General features: G+C 35.0%; 1 protein-coding gene across 1 annotated transcript in view; it reads right to left on the bottom strand.

The window, feature by feature from the left end:
* The window catches only part of LOC145272023 (protein amalgam-like), a gene marked incomplete at its 5' end in the record, with an annotated part of 739,512 nt that overhangs the window by 416,056 nt on the left and 303,504 nt on the right, over nucleotides 1–19,952 (bottom strand). Inside the window, one exon of the mRNA XM_080127019.1 lies at nucleotides 5,802–6,101. Coding sequence (XP_079983145.1) covers nucleotides 5,802–6,101 — 300 coding nt within the window. The remainder of the gene's footprint in view (nucleotides 1–5,801; nucleotides 6,102–19,952) is intronic.

The following is a 19,952-nucleotide window of genomic DNA, read 5'->3' as shown; positions in this document are numbered from 1 at the left end:
TAGCAAGATTTAGGAAGAGTTAAATAATTTGTTGATATCTTTACTTTTCATCGTTATTTTCCTGGTGAATATTTACAAACACTTACAATAAAAAAATATTTTAAAAAATTACGATTTTAAAAAGTAAACAAATGTTTTTTCTTTCAACTTAAGGGATTTTTTTTCATTTTATGTTTGACTCCTATTTGTTTATTATTATTCCTCCAAAGTCTGAAAAAAAAAAAACTTGTTTATTTTTGACAAAGATATTTAGCAAAGAAAACAGACAAAATAAACAACAGAAGTTATTTGTCGTGTCTTAATTTTTCATGAATAGAGAATCAGTATAAACCATTTATTGTGCCTTAATGTATCGTCGATTGATAATAATAAAAATAAAATAAAATGAAAGACACTCTTTAAATACTCGGTTCCAGTGTGGTGAGCTGAGCCCCAAAACTATGGTTAGGTGAAAATGTTTTTTGATAATCACGACTCCTTTTACAAGGAAAATGTCAGACATACAACTGTTTATTAGTCTTTTATCGACTGATCGTTAGACATTACCAGGTCTTGTTACCTTATAAAATTTAACCAGAATAGGCTGGAGAGTTAATTAGAATGTACAAGGATTATCAACATAAAAATCTTTTTGATGAGAATTTAACAATCAGACTTCAGGTTTAAACCGGGGATGTTTCAAAGGCGCCATAAAAGACGATCATAAAACGCTTATTATCAATTGGTGGGCTGGTACATAAAATCAATTGGAATAGACATAAACGCGTTTTGATGATCATAACTACATTGAATAGAAAAGAGTTAGTCTAAAACAAGAAGGAAACAACATGTGAACACAATACCAGATTATGCATTTTTGTAATAATGCAGTACATATAGCAGGATTCATGTTGACACATCGAACTCCATTAGATCACTGAAGTTAAGCAACACTAAGCCTAGTCAGTATTAAAATGGGTGACCATTTGGGAATATCAGGTGATGTATGTGCTCTTCACTTATCTTTCCATTGTTTCCAGTCACTTAGCACATCTCCTTGCCACTGGACTCAAGCAGTGCCGATTCAGGAAAGGTGTGGTTAGGGATTGCTCAACTCTTGCCTCACAATTACAAACCTAGCTACACTTATAGGAAAGGTATCCATTGTCTCTTGAGACTGAACAGAAGCATCAAATAATGCAGATGCGAGTGTGTAAAGATATAGTTAGTCATTTCCATGTAAAGTTAATAGTTGAGTAGAGTGGAATTTTCTAGCCAGTGACGTCACAGGAAAAAGAAGCTACTAGTTTAACGTGGCGAATGAGCAGGGTCCTTTTCTTAAATTCACTCTCATCAGAAAGAGCAGTTCGGTTGCTTCCTATTCCCCTAGTGGAAGAGAAGGTGGGGATCCTTTTATGTGTGTGTGTATGTATATATATATATATATATTAGTGATGGGAAGATTTCAATATTTTTCCCTGATTCCGATACAATTACTGATTCTAATAAAATTACCGATTCCGATTCTTTGTAAATCTCATAATAATAAAATTGCTACCTTTCCTTATGACTAAAAACATGTTAAATGCACAAATACTTTCTCAAGTATAAAAATCATACTCGTGGGAGTGATCAATAGATTTTAGCTTTACTGGTAGTTTAAAATCGATAAATATTATTTTATTATTACTGCTTGCAGTGGAAAAACTTTGCTCTTAAAAAAATCAAATAAAAAAAAAGATAATAAAATAAATGGTTTATGACGTCGGAAAATAAGCACTTGTTTTTCCAATCTCGAAAATAGTTCTGATAACCAAAATAGTTCCGATTGTCCTAACTCTAATATATATATATATATATATATATATATATATATATATCATCATATTCGGTTTAGCATCAATTTTACATGCTAACAAGAGTTGATCGGTTTAAAAAAAAAAAAAAATTGCCTTCCAAACAAACCTATCCCTGAGTAGGCCTTTATCTATCTTTCTCTCGAGCCTATTTTCATCACTTCCTTCCATGTTTTTCCTTGACCTTCCATAGTGAACTGTCCTATCCATATCACGGCATGTTTCTAACACCTGTGAATGTGTGTGTTTGTTTTTTTTAATCCAGAATACAACTTGCAAGTCATTTAATATCGCATTACTAAAATAAAAATCTCAATCTGTTTATAAATGTTTGTGAAAAATTATGCAAGTCAACGGCAACCTGTGTATGTTTGTTTGTTGGTTGGTTGTTTTTGTTTTACGGCATATCAACCCTTTTCAGATTATTTAATGCCGAATCCAAAGATTTTGAAGAAAAAAATTTTTAATAGAATATATTTGTTGTTTTCAAGTCGGTTTCTATTTAACCCATAAGTGGGACCCTAACAGGTACTACCACTCCGGGTCAGAGTGAACCTAGGAGCAATGCTAATTAAAAGGTGGCCCCACATTCCCCACAGCCCGCAAGCTGGGGCCTCACCACTGGATATAGTTTAAGGTCATATTCAGCACCAGTCTATGTTTGTAACAAATTTTCTAAGTCAAGATCAAAGCTAATACACTCATGACAATGACTAAATACTACGTTTCTGATTTTTTGGAGGAGGAAATCGGTTATTCCTATTATTTGGATTCTTCGTATTACTGTTCTCATCTTGAGTGTCATTTTTTTCACAACGTTTCGCTTGATGTAAACTCCGATCTTACTCAGGTCTATCTTGTCAAACTTGAGACGTGCTACTCCAGTGAAATAAATTCCGTTCAGATTCCCGAGTTTGACAGAAACATTCCTGAGTTTAATAGGATACACCTGAAGAAGGTCGAAGGTTACTTCGGCCGAAGCATTATGAAAATGAAACTCAAAATGAAAAAAAGTCTGAAGAATCCACATAATTCGAATGACTAGATATATTTAGAGAATTCAGAAGACATTTTTCTGCCAGATATGCCGTGAGTGAAGCTGCCTTTAAAAATCATCTGCATGTTCATGATTGCTTATTGCTATTGAATTTAATACCCAGTGCTGAGCTGTCTAACTTGGAGGTTTAGAACTTAACAGAAATAAGAAGTTAGAGACTTGGTATATAAGCTGGTTGGGATGTTCTTTTATATTTGGACTAGCGGGGGGTACCCGGCGATGCCCGAGTGATTTGAGGTAAATCAAAACTCCTGGGGGGGGGGGTAAATAATAATAAAAAAATGTTTTGGTAGGTGAGTATGAGAATCGAACCCGTACCCTTGAGTTGGAAATTAATGTGTGAAAAAAAAAAAACATGCTACGTTAACCATTGAGCCACGGCGACAGACACGTTAAGCAGGTTTTAATTTATTTATTTTACTATAAAAAACAGGCGTGCGCAATAAAAGTTAACTCTGCTGCTCCCATTTGACCAAATTAAGAAGGTCAAATAGAAGTCAGGCAGCGTTTGGGTTTGTTTATCCAAATTTGACTGTTTCTTCCCCCAACAGATGTTGGGGAGGGGAAAGCAGCTCGCAATTGTCCAGATTGAGTCTGATATACAAGATTGATCAAAGCTGATTGCTTCTGGACGTTTTCCCCGGCGCAATGCCGAGAATACGTCGTTTGAGTTTAGTTTCACTTTATTTATACTAAAAAGCCCGATCAACACGCAAGAAGCCAAAATAGCAATAATTTTGTAAAAATCGACGTAAATAAATCTATACGCTATGCGCTTTTCTAATTCCTAGATATTATTATATAGGAGCTATATAAACAGTTTTAAGCAATAGTAACGAACCCGGGACCGTGTGCGAGAAAAGCCTTTTGAAGACATACACGAAATGGTCACACATATTTTGCCTTTTATATATATAGATAGAAGATAGAAGATAGATAAGCAAATCAATTCTCTAGGTTTTAAATTGCTGGTAATTCATAAGTGAATATTCTAGCACATAAGTAATGATTCATTTAGTAAAGTTTTTCTGTCAACTGCAAACCAGATGGGATTCTTAAGCAAAACATTTTCTATAACGCTGGTGTGAAACAAGCGTCTATCTAATAGATTTATCTTAGCTGACTATTTCAGAATTAAGAGTTGGAACCCATATGCCAATAAGTGTCATTTTGATTCTACAATCACCAAATTCATCTATCGTGATGTTGTCTTTCTTAACAAACGCATATCCGATAGATCTGAACATCTCTTTCCCTCGGCAGCTGACTTAATTGATCGATTATTTCAGAAGTACATTTCCTTTAACTGTACATGATCTGGCTCAACAAATCAAAGCGTTTTTGTATTACTCAATCCTACTTTGTTATCTAAATTACAAACAGGTTTTCAAATTCTAATATTTAACTAATGTTAATTTTCTTAATCATATTTATTTGTATAATTACGAATCATCTCTAGAAGCATTGTCAGAAAAATAAACAAAATCGAACAAATGTTATAGAAATACACTTGTTATATATAAGCATGCCGAGGCAACGCCAGATAATCTTGATCGATTATTATTATTAGTGTTTCGTAAGTCTAAATGTCACCTAAAATAGGTATTTTACAATGAAATATTTATTAACTTGAGAATGTTATAAACCAAGCAATCTAAGAATGTCTAGATAAACATTATAAATTATGTAAAAACGTCAAGTGATGATTATAATGCTACGTGTATTAATGACGTCACGTAATGCTATGTGTATTAATGACGTCATGATAGGAAGATAGATTTTGAAACATGTAAAGTTTTCAGAGAGTTGGGTTATCAGAGAGAGGAGTCATAGTTGAGGAACCAACCGGTCATAATGGCTCAAAGCATCCGAGGAAGGAAGGGGTCCAAAATGATAGTCCTATCAAGTGCAAAATGATAGTCCTATCAAGTGCAAAATGATAGTCCTATCAAGTGCAAAATGATAGTCCTATCAAGTGCAAAATGATAGTCCTATCAAGTGCAAAATGATAGTCCTATCAAGTGCAAAATACCTAGACATAAAACAAAGCGAAAAATAATTTCATATATATGCCTGTGTCTTCTAACACGGGACTTATTACCTATCTTCATTTGGTTAAGTTTCAAACTCTTATTTTTATACCCTAAATTTTGATTTCCGCTCATCTATAACCATGAATTATTCTTAGAAGTAATTATAACATTACTTTCATCTTTTTGGGATACGCAAACTGAAATCAGGAATATCTACATCAACCAAGGAGCAACCTATTTTCACCGCGGACATGAGAAATTTGGAATCATAAATTAAATCCTAAAATTAATGGCCGTTTCAAATGTTAGGAGCGATGGACCAGCGAGTAGCTTTCCAATGGGGGAAAATACGAAATAAAGTTGCTGAAAAGACAACCCGAGATTTGTGGATTCATTGGGATGAATCTTTGCATCTTCCAGTCAAACAAGACCAAAGATGAACCAGGTATGTTTCTCCATTGGCCGATGTTAGCTCCCCTCCCCCCAAGGAGAACTGATATTCATCCCTTTTTTATATTATATGTCCTGTTCATACTCTCATCACTAGACCATCAATTATATCGACATATATATATATATATATATATATATATATATATACTAGTCGATAATATATACTGATGAATATATAAATCCCCACTACATTACACATTGGCTGGAAGGTTAATACTAAGTCTTCTACCATCATCAACACAAATAAACTCACCCCTAAAAATAAGAACAGATAAAAAAAAAACGAAAAAAGTTTTAAAAATATTTTTGCTAATTTTTTAGAATAACAACGTAATGAAAATTCGAAAAATAGAAAGAAAACAGTCTAGAAGTTATTTTCTATATGAAAAAAAAACGTTAAAAAATAAATAAAGTGCTACTTACCATAGGTGTTAAGAACATGTACTTTAAATTCTGTGGCTTTAAGGTCTGAAGTTCTACAAACGTAAATCCCTGCATCTTCTAGGTGACTTCGTTCGATAACCAACTTGCTAATCAGGGATCGGGCTACCACGTGAACGTATGTATTGATTTGTATTCGGTCATTCTTCGGATCTGGAGTAATAATTTCTCCATCTTTAAACCAAGTGATGTCCCTTGGGGGACGACCCCCACTGGTTGCGTTGCATGTGATCTCAATAACTTCCGTGTTCTCCACGTAGGGCGTCCCGCTGATGTTAACGGCTGATTATAGTCGAACAATAACACAAGGTGGACAGGGAAAAAAAGAGAGAAAAAAAAAACAGTTTGTTAATAATTATGGAAGAAGAATGAAAAAAATCTTATTATAAACAAGAATTGACATAAAAAAATTATTGGACATTACATACAAGATGATGCAACAAAATTCGACACTTAAAGAAAATGAAAGTATTAAAACCAATGCAGATATCGAAAAGTTTACTCAGTAACGGACTCACATATTACATCATTTTTCAATATAATCGCCAACAGCGGAAATTGCCATCTTATACGAAGCAGGAAATGAGTTACACAGGCTTCACAGAGTCGACCATGTTGTGAGCATGCGTGATGATCTTAACTTTGATCATATGCTAAAAGAAAGAGTTAAGGGAGGTTAGAGTCAACGAAGCATCAAGTCTGGTGACCAGTAGTCAGCAACACTGTTGAGCAGCCATGCTTTGGTCGTTTTGGCCTTGTGTACCAAAGCCTGGCTGGAAGATGTACACACGTTCAGCAGTGATCTTGCCTATTCAGAGCTTCACTACGCTTCTCAGCACTTCCTGGTATTTTGTTTTTTTGAATTTTGCAGCAACACCCTGTATAAATGCAAATTGTCGAACGTTAAAACCTGAGAATCCAACATTTCAATATAGAGTGACTGAACGATTTTACGATCCCATACTTCAGCTAAATGATGGTCTTGTCAAGTAAAAATACCGAGATATAAAAAAGAGAAAAATTATTTCATATATAGTCCTGTGTCTTTTAACATGGGTCTTACTACCCATCTTTATTTGCTTAAGTTTCAAACTCTGTTATTTTTATTTCCTACATTTTGATCTCTGCTCATCTATAACCATAAATTACTCTTAGAATAATTATAACATTACTTTGATCTTTTGGCGATACGCTAAGTGAAATCAGGAATATCTACATCATCAACCAAGTAGCAACCTATTTTCACACTGGACATGAGAAATTTGGAATCATAAACTACATCCTAAAATTAATTGCCGTTCCAAACCTTATTCTCCCAAAAAAGTGAGGTAATGTCCCTTCATTATATTCTTGTCACAGCTTTGATATCCTAATTAAATTGCAAAATTTCCACCACTAACCACAACACGTTTCCTTGAATCACCACTTGAATAAACAGAGACTGTATTTCTCACAGAGGAACTTCTATTTACTTATTATTATTATTATGATACTTTGCACTCAACAAGAACCTAAAAAAACTTTGATAAAAATCTCCACTCCTCGGACCTTAAGAACTTTCTCCTTCTGTATATTTTCACTGTTGTCGTATTTTTATTTTATTTCTTTCCTTTTGTTTCTCTTCTCTTTTTTTGCATTTGTCCTTTTATAACTTTATATTTTTGTACATATTTTTGTATAACCATTTTATTCCCCTATTTATATTCTCCTATATTAAATAGGCCCTGTCGGTGGGGCATTAGAATACACCGACTGCTCCCCTGCAGAGGGTAAAAGTCCCTCAATGTGGGTCCTGGATATGACCTTAAACTATATCCAGTGGTGAGGCCCCAGCTTGTGGGCTTTGGGGAGTGTGGAGCCACCCTTTAATTACCATTGCAACCAGGTCCATTCTGACCCGGAGTGGTAGTACATGTTAGGGTCCCAACTATGGGTCAAATAGAAACAGACTTAAAAACAACAAATATATTCTATTAAAAAAATTTTCTTCAAAATCTTTGGATTCGGCATTAAATAACCCGAAAAGGATTAATATGCCATAAAACAAAAACAACCAACCAACCAACAAACCTATATTTAATAACTTTGTATTTCTTATACCTATATTATTTATCATATTTTATTATCTATTATTACTCTATAATTCGTATCTTTTTATATCTATTTATCCCATACTCCTTTGTATTTTTATCTCCTTCTACTACCATTTGTTTATCCTTTATTTAATTCAGTTAAAAATATTTCTATATCCCTTATAATTTATCCCTTCACCTTTGTTATCTCACTATTATCTATAATATTATATTTCTTTTAACTACTGTTATAATTTCAGATACCCCTTTTAAAATATGCAGGCATAGGATAAACCCTCTATTTCATATAAACCCCTTCCATATCTATAACCCATTAATAGATATGGTTAAATAAGCATGTTCTCTCGGTTATCTTCTCCGAGAGTTTAATCACAAATATTGTCCACATATATTAAACCAACCATGACAGATATGCTAGACATCTACCAGCATTATTTAATAAAAGCTATATTTCTATATCACAGAGATCAATTTAGTTCCCCAAACAGCATCAATATTTTTTTGCTCCTAATGTAACTATCGCTAGACGCCGCATCCCTATTATCTTACCTAGCATCTGCTCTCCTCTTCTGATGAGAAGCATTAGGCTTTGAAATACCGTGGTATAAAGAATCTCCACTTACACTACACCTCTAATTGCTGAATACCCGTATTGAGTAAACGAATAAATCTCTCTCTCTCTCTATATATATATATATATATATATATATACTTCATTTACTCACATAAAATTAATATACGAAACTGCGTATGCGTAAACTTTAAGTATTTATTTCAAAAGTGCTCAATACGTAGGTAGAGCTAGTTAGTAATTTATAAAAATCGCCATATATATTTTATAAATTACTATATATATATATATATATATATATATATATATATATATATATATATATTAGTATATAATTTTATATCATGATTTTCTTTTTAGAACTAGTGCAGAGAGTGATCCGGACATGAATAATAACGTTATTATTTAAAAAGTCATTCTTAACATGGGGAGAGGAGGATGTTTTGTGCCTATTCTATACTTCAACCTTACAATTGAATAAAAAAAAAACATATCATAAACTTTAATTAAACTCGGAAATACGATTTAAAAAATAGCGCAGATCACTCTCTGCAATAGTACCTTCCTTTTTATTGATTTCTATATAATCTCCAAATCAATTTGTTGAGCTTTGCATTATCCTGATAAGTTTCCTCTTAAAGAATCGATCTTATTCTTTTTCTTTAACTCCCCCATGTCAGCCTCTTTAAGAAACTCGTTTCTTATCATTGAGCACTTTCAGTTGGATTAAATCGGTCAATTTAGCTCTTATACATAGATCATCATATAATGATTAGATCACTGACTGACACTGACTATTTTGTTTTTTTACATGGGGGTCACCACTTATCAAGGCCCGAAGGCCACTCAGGGATGAGGGTTATTGCGTGTATAGTAATCAATGAGATAGTATTGTAGTAATCATTAGTATTGGGGGTTTTGATAGAGTGTCATACTTAAGAGGGCGGTTTGTCAGGAGTTTGTTTATGTTGGACTTGAAGACGTCCAAGTTGTAGTTAGATGGGAAACAGGCAAGCGGCAGAGAGTTCCACTGATGTGCAGTTCTAAGAAAGAAGCTTTGCTCATGGAATCTACGTTTTGATTTAGGCACAGATAAAGAGTGGGGAAAATTATTGACAGTAGTTTCAGCTAGACGGGTGTTTCTCGTGAAAGATTGGTGAAGGAGGACGAGGGATTGGAGCTCAGACGAGCACCTGTCATGGAAATAACGATAAAACAAAGACAGGCTCGCAACATCTCTTCTGTGGGAGAGAGGTTGCAGGGAAGAGAAAAGGGGCATCCACGAAGTCTATTTTGTACTCTGTCAAGGCAGGGTAGGCTGCTTTTAGCAGCTCCTGTCCAGATGTGGCAGCAGTACTCCATCCTTGGACGTACTTGGCTTTTATACAGATAGAGAATTGCATCAGTAGTGAGATATCTTCTGGAGCGGTAGAAGGATCCCACCATTTTCCCAGCGTCTCTGATAACAGATTTTATGTACGTGTTCCATTTCAGATCAGGAGTAAAAGTCAAACCCAGAAGCTTGTCAAAACATGGAGCCTCCCCAAGACGAGAGCCATTCATTTCAATTGATGCCAGATGGGGATCAGAGCATTGATGATGTAAAGATAGAAGCTTGGTTTTGGATGAATTAAAAGTGACCAGCAACCTCTTCCCCCATTGTACCAAGCGCTCAAGATCAGAGGAGAGAGAATTAGAGAGAACTTTGTCATTTACGGCCTTTGATGTGTTGCCATAGATGGTCGTGTCATCAGCATAGATGTCAACGAATGATTTAAGTATGTGTTTTGGGAGATCATTGATGTAGATCAGGAAGAGAGTTGGGCCTAGGATGGACCCCTGAGGGACTCCAGCATTAATACTGTGTGCCTCTGATTTCTGCCCATCAACCACTACTCTTATGAACCTATCAGAGAGAAATGATTTAATGATTGAGAAAACATTTCCAGTAATACCATAGCTGGAAATCTTGTGAAGTAGGCCCTTATGCCATAGCTTATCGAAGGCCTTTGATATGTCAAGAGCAATTGCACTGGAAAGGAAACCTTTGTCAAGAGATTCACTAATCCTATGTGATATAACTATTAGCACATCTGCTGTAGATTTTGCAGAGCAGAAACCATATTGCATGTCACTAAGAAGGTTGTTTCTGCTGAGGTGGGTGACTACTTCTGTAAAAAACATTTAAAAATAAAATGTTTAAATTTCAACGTTATTTCACACGGCTAACAGTAGCCGAAGGGATACGGTCCTTGCTAATCACGCTAGAGATCACCAGGTTGAATCTATTGACTGGTGTTAATCGTGACACTGAAGATTCCCGAGAGGATGAAACACTAGGGTCAGTAGGTATTTAACTATTATAGTAAATAATTATATATATATAGACACATACATTATATATATATATATATATATATATATATATATATATATATATATATATATGCATATGTCTATTGAGTATTTCGTAAGGAGTGCAAAATTTCCACATATTGTAATATACTGATTATTATTTGTTGTTATGTTAGTCTTGTCTTTTGTGTTTTTATGTTGTTATTTTCTGGGGTTTTTTTTTTATTTTTACTTATTATTATGAAGAAGAATTAAATTAAGGGAGTTCGGCAGAAGAGTACCTTATATGCAATTCACCGCTCTCACTAATATTTGTATATTTTGTATTTGAAAATTCTTAAACAAAGACTATTATTATTATTATCATTATCATTATCATATATTGTTGACTTCATAATCTTCCAACGTGGTTACAGATGTGTATGTTTTGGAGAGGTGGGAAGGAGATTTTCTTTGAATGTCATCTTTCAATGAGTCTTCTGACTTGCTATTCTTGTCATCTTCTAAATTTCCTTTTTTTTGTTTGTTTGTTTTAGAATACTGTGTCTGCTTATTTTATCATTGTTGTTGTTATTATTATTATTATTGTTATAATTAGTATTATTATTGTTATTATTTAATCGTCTCTGAAGAGTAGCGAAATAAATAAAAGATGATATTCATCATTTCGGGTTGCAAAACATGTGTAAAATTGTAAAGGAATAATGCAGACATTCACCAATATAAAAATTATGATTTTAGACTTTGGTTCATTGGGGTGCAACCAATCAGTAATCATATATATATATATATATATATATATATATATATTATCTATATATACGAATAACGAATAAATATATATATATATATATATATATATATATATATATATATATATTGCAATACAGATATAAGCCTACCGATGTTGCCTGGGATACAGTCAAATCACTTGTTAATTTTTATTGGTTTGACCATTTCAAAAACTTTATTCTGTTACTCTCTCTTTGTTTATCAACAGTCACATAGCAAAGAAAACAGAAAAATTCTTGAGTTCATCATTTCAAGTTTCTTCTGGTTATCTACAAGAGTTTTGTCTTACTTTGTGTGTAAAAATCAAACACTTTGTCTCGATCCTTAGACTGTATTACACAATTTTTTACTAGAGATTAAGCATAATTTATGTTAAGTGTAATTTCCTTTGAAGGAAATCTATCCAACATGGACAATGATCATAATATAATAATATAATGCATGAATAACAGCATTTAAATTTCATTGCAACACTTAATGGAAATGACTTGGCAATGTGATAAACGCAATAATTGCTTGAAAGAGGCTGCAAGTCTGAATTAACTGAGAAATGGTTGACCTAATAAAGAGGACAATGATAATTAATTTAGAGCCGGACGCATTTCCATTGGAAAATGCCATATTTATTCACAATTGGTTCCTACTCAATAAGATCTCATAAGATTATCTTGATATGAGCATTCTAATGTCTTGGCCCCGGCTTTATTTGTGAGGACCGCTGCAATACAGAGGTTATGAATGGAAGCTTTTCTGAAATTAATTTGATACTGCTCGACTTTGACACCGGTCCAACATAATTTAATTCCTTAACTTGTTGAGGAGGTTAACATAGAAATTCAACAAGAAATAGATTTAATGAGAAACATAAAGCTATTCTAATATGAGTATCTATTTTGAAGAAACCAGAGCAGCTCATTTTTCTCTCTTCCAAATGAAAATGCATCCAACTTATCTAACTGATAGCAAAATCCCACCCTTAACCGTAGAGGTTCTCAGACGCCAGAAGATTTTCGACTCTGATAAATTCTTGTTTGATTTAATTAAGTTTCATGCAAAGAGCGTAAAAAGGGGGCTGAAGGTACCCATGATTTTTTGTGAAACTTTAACAATAGGTATAGTAGTCATTAATTACGAAAGGCATTGTAAAAGTAACGCCTCCTATTTTTTTATTCCAACCAAATTGATCTGAGGGGGATTGCAAATTGCATTGTTCTGATGAACTTATGCATTCATAACCTAAAAGTTCCATCATGTTGTTGCAGATATTGACGGTATGAGACTCTAAAAAAAGCAACACCTACCATGGACGTGCAGCAGAAGCAGAGGTGCATCATTGGTTTCTTGGCAAATGTTCATTGATAATGGTGGTGACTGTAGAAAAATAAATCCTAGCACAAAAGTTCGCCCGTTTTAATGCTACCACTCCCATCCTCGTAAAACTTCAACTTTCTGAGTTAAAAAGTAAGAAGCATTACTTTTGGAACGACCCTAGTATGACAAAGCGCACCCCGGACGTTCAAGATGAGAACTGTGAAACAAATACAAGGTGCAATGATAAAATTGTCACCACAGACAAAACATGATTCCATTTCTATTTGATGAAAATGGTTTTCTTTTGTTGTTGCAGACCATCCTACTAGTTGGCCAGTTGTGAACAAATCCCAAAAGTGATAAGAGTCTTCTATCATATCTGAAAGTGACACAATGTTCAACTCATCCTTTCTACCAATCCAAGTTATGACAACAAGACCATTGCCAGGACCTTCAAAATGCAAATCTAGATGGTTCGACGCTTAAGGGTACAGCTTAATGCACTGAACGACCCTTTGGAGATTGTTAAGTGAAAGCCCAAGGCCGAGGATACCGCCAGGAAGACCTGGGCTAAGGAGTTCATTGAAGAGGTCCAAACGATCATTGATGAAACTCCCCAGGAGCCTATTCGGTAGACTGCCAGATATTTAAGTGTCTCACACACGATTGTGAATGCATGTGTGAAGGAGGACTTGAAGTGTAGATTCTACAGGTGCCAGACAAGCCAGATCTTGACTGAGAAGACAAAGAACCTCAGGCTTATTAAGTCCGTCAGGTTGCTCAACAAACTGAAGCATTCCAAGAAGCCAAACATGTTCTGGTTCTTTTCAGAAAAAAAAAAAACTTCTGCCAGGACCAGGTGCAAAACAGCCATAATTATGGCTGGATTGTCACGAGATGTTGCCAGGGTGATGAAAACAAAGTTTCTAAACACAGTTATGGTTTTTGGTGTGGTTTCAAGTGAGGGCCACATCATGCCACCTCACATCTTCGAAATCGGCTTGAAAGTAATCAGCAAAGTGTACGTGGATGTGCTGAAGAGTGTGGTAATCACCTGGTGCAATCAAGTGGCCGCTGCAGACTCTGGGTGAGGCAGTAGGACTTGGTGCCAACCAACAAATCTAAAGAGACCTAGGCTATGCTTCAGAAGGAGTGCTATAACTTTGTACCTTCTCTCACTGGTCCTCCTCCTTCCCCGACCTGAACTCACTGGACTATTTCGTTTGGTCATACGTCGAAAACATCACCAACATGACCTCTTACAATACCAAATCCAGCCTGATTGCTGCCATCTGCCGAATATTAGCTAAGCTCCTGCCGGCACTTGTGGAAAAGACATGCTCTCAGTTCTGGACCCATATCGAGGCGGTGATTGAGGCTGAAGGCGGCTACATTGAATAGATGTCTGCTCTACTATATCAAGTTGCCTGAATTGATTTTTTCATTAAAAAAAGTTTTAAAATAAATCTGTAGTACTTTTTTTTTAAGGCAACAAATTTATTGTCTCGCTCTTTAATTTCAGAAACATAATTTTAGAATATGGATATATTAAAACTATGTTCTTGATTATATGTATATATATATATATATATATATATACTAGCAAAAGTACCCGTCGTTGACTGGGTTCCAAAACAGCCTACAGAAAATGGACTGATTTATGAAAGTATGATAGGTTATGAAAAGGAAGGGTTGTAAAGAGATAGCTTCAAATTTGGCGGTATCAAAACCAAAGCAAAATATGATGCAAGTAAAAATAAAATAGATAAACCCCATAATTTATTATACCACACATGTTCACACTGAAACACTTATTCTGTGGATCTATATTAAAAAAACCTTGTTAAACTTTGTGACATATTTCCATTCTATGGAGGTCAGGCGCGAACGAACACCCATAATTTTATTATACCATATTTCTTCAAACTGAAACATAATTATCAAAGTATGCTTACGCAGATAGATATGAAAAGTCTTTATTAAAGTTTGTGCCTATTTCCATTCTATGGAGGCCAGTAAAGACCAGTGACGTAAAGAGACTATATTATCAGTGTTTATCCCCCCCCTTGCCAAACACGCATAAAATTTATTTTAGTCTGAAATATTTATTAAATCGTTGAATGATATAGTCTTGAATTTAATACTTTGTAATATTTGATAAAAATCTCCTTCCCATTTCATGTAGTTTGTATGCGGCAAAAACTAGTACTTGCCATGTGTAGATATTTTTATTAGAGCATTATTATCTGGGGTTTTGAGAATACCTTGCCGTACTTTAAGATTAATAAATTTTATAGCCCCAGTTTCTGTGTAATAATAAGGATGACCAAACAAGGTGATGATCAGAGAAAAATATTTAGACATTTTTAAGTCATATACAATTAATCAAAGCACAGGGTGAAACGATAAAATTGTCGCTCTAGAAAAGAGGACAATATTCCATTTCCGTTTGATGGAAACTCGTTTTCTTTTTTTTGTTTCAGACCGTCTACTAGTCGGCCAAGAGCGATAAGAGCCTTCTATCATGTCTGAAAGTGACACAGTGTTCAACGAGCGAGATCAGAGATGTGCTGCTGTACAACTCCTGCTCTCTACCGATACAAGTCATGACAACAGGACCATTGCCAGCACCATCAAAATGCAAATCTAAATGGTTCAATGCTTGAGAGCACAAACCAACAAAGTTTCCGGCCACAGTTATGGTTTTTAGTGTGATTTTAAGTGAGGGCCACATCATGCCACCTCACATCTTCGTAATCGGCTTGAAAGTCAACACCAAAGTGTACCTGGATGTGCTGAAGAGTGTGGTTATACCCTGGTGCAATCAGGTGGCTGCTGGCAAACCCTGGATGTGGCAGCAGGACTCGGCACTGGCTCACAAGTCCAAAGAGACCCAGTCAGTCTTGGCTTCAGAAGGAGTGCTACAACTTTCTTCCATTCTCTCAATAGCCCCCCTCCTCCCCCTACCTTAACCTGCTGGACTACTTCATTTGGTCATACGTTGAGAACATCACCAACATGACCTCCCACAACACCATCACCATTCGCTGAGTATTCGCTGAGTATTCGCTGAGTATTCGCTGAGCTCCTGCCCGTGTTTGTGGAAAAGGCATGGTCCCAGTTCCAGACACATATCGAGGCCGTGATTGAGGCTGAAGGCGGCTACATTGAATAGATGCATCTCTACTATATAATCTGAATTTTTTTTTTTCAATGAAAGTTTTAAAATAAAGCTGTTTTTTTAGGGCGACAAATTTATCGTTCCACCGTGTACATTGATTTAGCAAATCTAAAACTATAAAATGTGCATACGTATATAAATAATCCATATAGTGTAATATATTTGTTTTTTCCTCAAAGATAGCAAATTTATAGAGATAGATAAATAAGTATTTCTGAAAGTTTTTCTTTTATTGGCCACAACATTGCATACATTTGTTTCAACACCCTGTGTTGGTATATAAGAATATAACTGTTCAACAAATTATAATTACAATTTGCACAAACTTGGGCTTCATCAGCGTGTTAGAAAAACCAATATTTTTACTTGTCTAGCTGTAAACACTATCAATAATTCCCCCCACTCTTTATCTGTGCCTAAACCTAAACGTAGATTTCATGAACAAAGCTTTTTTCTTAGAAGTGAACGCCTGTGGAACTGTCTTCCATTTTCCTGCTTTCCAGCTGACTACAATATGGTTGTTATAAGTCCAACGTAAACAAGTTCTTGATGAGCAGTTTCACTTAAGTTAACAAATTTACTGAATTTCCATTACTAACGATTACTATACTGTCCAACTGACTACTGCACACTCTTTAACCCTTATCCTCGAGTGGCCTCTGGGCCTTGATAAGTGGTGATGACTATGTAAAAAACAAAAAAAAAACAAAGAAAAAAGTTTTCCTACCCACAAATTCATTTTTTTCATCATTATCAACAACGTATAAAGTTTCAAGCGGGCTTCATCTGTATTTTTAGATTGTATACTCTTGTCATATAATGCAGTAATCACTGGAATTCAGTAGTGATTAATGATCTGCAAACATCCGATTCGTGAGCTGGAAAACTTTTGAAATATTATTTTTTCTAACATGCTGATGAAGCATAAGTCCGTGTGAATTATACTTTGATAAACTGTTATATTTATGTATACCAACATATTTGAAAAATATATACACAATGTTGTGACCAATAAAAAAAAAAAAACTTTCCGAAAGTGAGTAAATAATTGTGTATCTATCCCTAATAACGTGATATTTTTAAAGAAAATATGTATAGTTGGTTGTTTTTGTTTTACGGCATATCAACCCTTTTCAGGTTATTTAATGTTGAATCCGGTGATTTTGAAAATTTTTTAATAGAATATATTTGTTTTTTGCAAGTCAGTTTCTATTTAACCCATAGTTGGGACCCTAACAGGTACTACCACTCCGGGTAAGAGTGGACCTGGGAGCAATGCCAATTAAAGGGTGGCTCCACACTCCCCAGAGCCCGCAAGCTGGGGCCTCACCACTGGATATAGTTTAAGGTCATATCCAGGACCCCCATTGAGGAACTTTTACCCTCTGCAGGGGGGCAATCGGCGTATTCTAATGCCCCACCGACAGGGCCGAAAATATGTATAGCTTCAGTATTGCACTATTAAGCTATCTAAACAACAACTTATGCTATTTATTCATATGCAATCATTGCCGAAGTAGATAAATTATATATAAACATATTAGCTGAGGTATGCAAAAGTGGCAAAGAAACAAATATATAACAACTTAATGTTACCAAAGGCAAGATAAGTTACTCTTCTACGTACCTGGATGAGGTTTTGGTTTTTTAACTGATTTTACAGTGTAGTGATCAAGATAAAATATTTAGACAGTTAAATAAAGCAATGACCGGCCATCTTGATGCTTTTTAGGGCATATCTAATTAATCAAGGTAGATTGATAGAGCAAATCCAAAACTATATAATCTGTTCAGCAGCATCTCCCCAGATTCGGCTATAGAACTTCATCTTTGGAGGTATTTGGTTCTTATATAGGTAATATACCCATTTTACTTTACATGCTGGGCTTTAAATTTTGACTTTCGGACTAATTAGATATAAAGGCTATCTGTCTTTTTTTTATTTCAAATCTCTTCTGATCATTTTGCTTTATGTTTTCCTTTGCTTTGCTCTGAACTTGTTACTTTAATAGTTCTACGTGTGTAACACTACACAGACACGCATATAGCAGCAGCTGCAGCTGTATGACAGCCAACATATGCAAATGATCGAGCTGTATGTGAGGGAACGTCACAGCGAGGAAGAAGGAAAGAAAAAGAAAAACGTCGTTCGAGAAAGACAGTAATAGATATGTTACATACATGGCCCGAGGCCAACAGGGAAAGACATGTTCTATAGCCAAACAAAGGACCATGTGTTTGACTCGGTAGAGTCTTAAGCACCTTGGCGTACCAGAAGACTTTTGAACAAGATACAAGGCGTTATTCCGGAAGTACTTGTAAATAAATGTATGTGGTTTCAACTGCAAAAAAAGTGAGTCTAATTCTTTCATTGTTTTTGTTTTCTTGCAACTATCTGTATATGTGGGTCCCGAGTGTTGACTTGTAACAACTATGTTACATATGTACTAAATCAACAGCCTTTTCTTTTAATGTTATCATGCCCGCAAAATCTTGTGTTATGCACGCATCTCTTTAGCATGTTTAGGTTTCATCGTCCTTTAAGTTAATCAGATCTAAGCCTGTCTTTAAGACACACATTGTACACCCATTCTTATACCATCTCTCTCCATATAACGAATGTCTTTAGCTTAGCAATGTGCAGATGTAACGTAGTACACCTGCTTTTAATGTAGTCGTTACATATCAGCAGTCGAGACCCACACACGAAAGAATTCTACTCACTTTTTTTTTCCGTTGAAATAACGGACATTTATTTACAGGTACTTTCAGAATAACGCCTTATCTCTTGTTCGAAAGTCTTCTGCGACTCGAAGCTGCTTAACAAGACTCTGCTGTGTCGAACACGTGGTCTTCTGTCTTTGTCCGGCCATGTTTAGGACACATCTTTTCCTGTTGCTTTCAAGCAACGTCAGTTTCTCTTGGGCTGCGTTTTTCTTTTTTTATAATCTTTTTCTTTTCTTCTTCCTTACTGTGACGTCACATTGTACACGGCTCGGTCATTTGTATATGTTAGCTGCTGCTGCTATACACAAATCTGCACTCTATTACACAGAGGGATAATGATACTCTGATGATGTCCAGGACCATTTCCTTGACTGTATGTCTCAAGATTTAAGTATAATTCCTAGTACTGATACCTACTATGAGAAAGAGAGATAGTTTAAATATGATTAAGTGCTGCCTAATTTAAATGATCCGAGCCACCATGTTGTCACTCCTCTCTCTCTATCTTTTTGCACGATACTGTCTCAAACACATGGTAAGGAGAAAAAATATTAAAGAATAACTTACACTGCTAATTAGTTTGTTTTTTTTGTAAAAAAAAAAATAAACAAATAAAGAGATGAGTGATAATTTAATTAAAAAATTGCAATCTGACAATTTATTTTATTTTACTTTTTTAATTAAAAAAAATAAACGAATATTCTTTTTCTGGGATGATTATTTTCTGTTCTGGCTACAAAAGTCTTTCACGTTTTGGCAAACGCGAAAGCAGGTGCAAAATTTGGTAATTCTTCACCGATTGAGAAAAGATATTGAACTGTTGCCATCCAACAATAGAATCTCATCATTCAGTTAGCAAATAGACAATTGTCTATTTGCTAACTGAATCACTATTCATACCTACAGTATATATCTATAATATAAAGCTGAACGTCTGTGTGTGTGTCTGGTCACGAATAGGCTCCTATATGGTTGACTATTATAGAAAACTGATCACACAGAATGATAGAAGATGTATCGAGACACAGGAATGGGTGTGTTTGATCTGGCATAATGATGATTCATTAAAATTGTGGGGTCTGCGTACGCGCCTAGTCCACAAA

The sequence above is a fragment of the Euprymna scolopes genome, chromosome 4, assembly GCF_053919585.1.
Source record: "Euprymna scolopes isolate OS-2025 chromosome 4, ASM5391958v1, whole genome shotgun sequence".
NCBI lineage: Eukaryota > Metazoa > Mollusca > Cephalopoda > Sepiida > Sepiolidae > Euprymna > Euprymna scolopes.
This window is presented reverse-complemented; position numbering and strand designations above follow the sequence as displayed.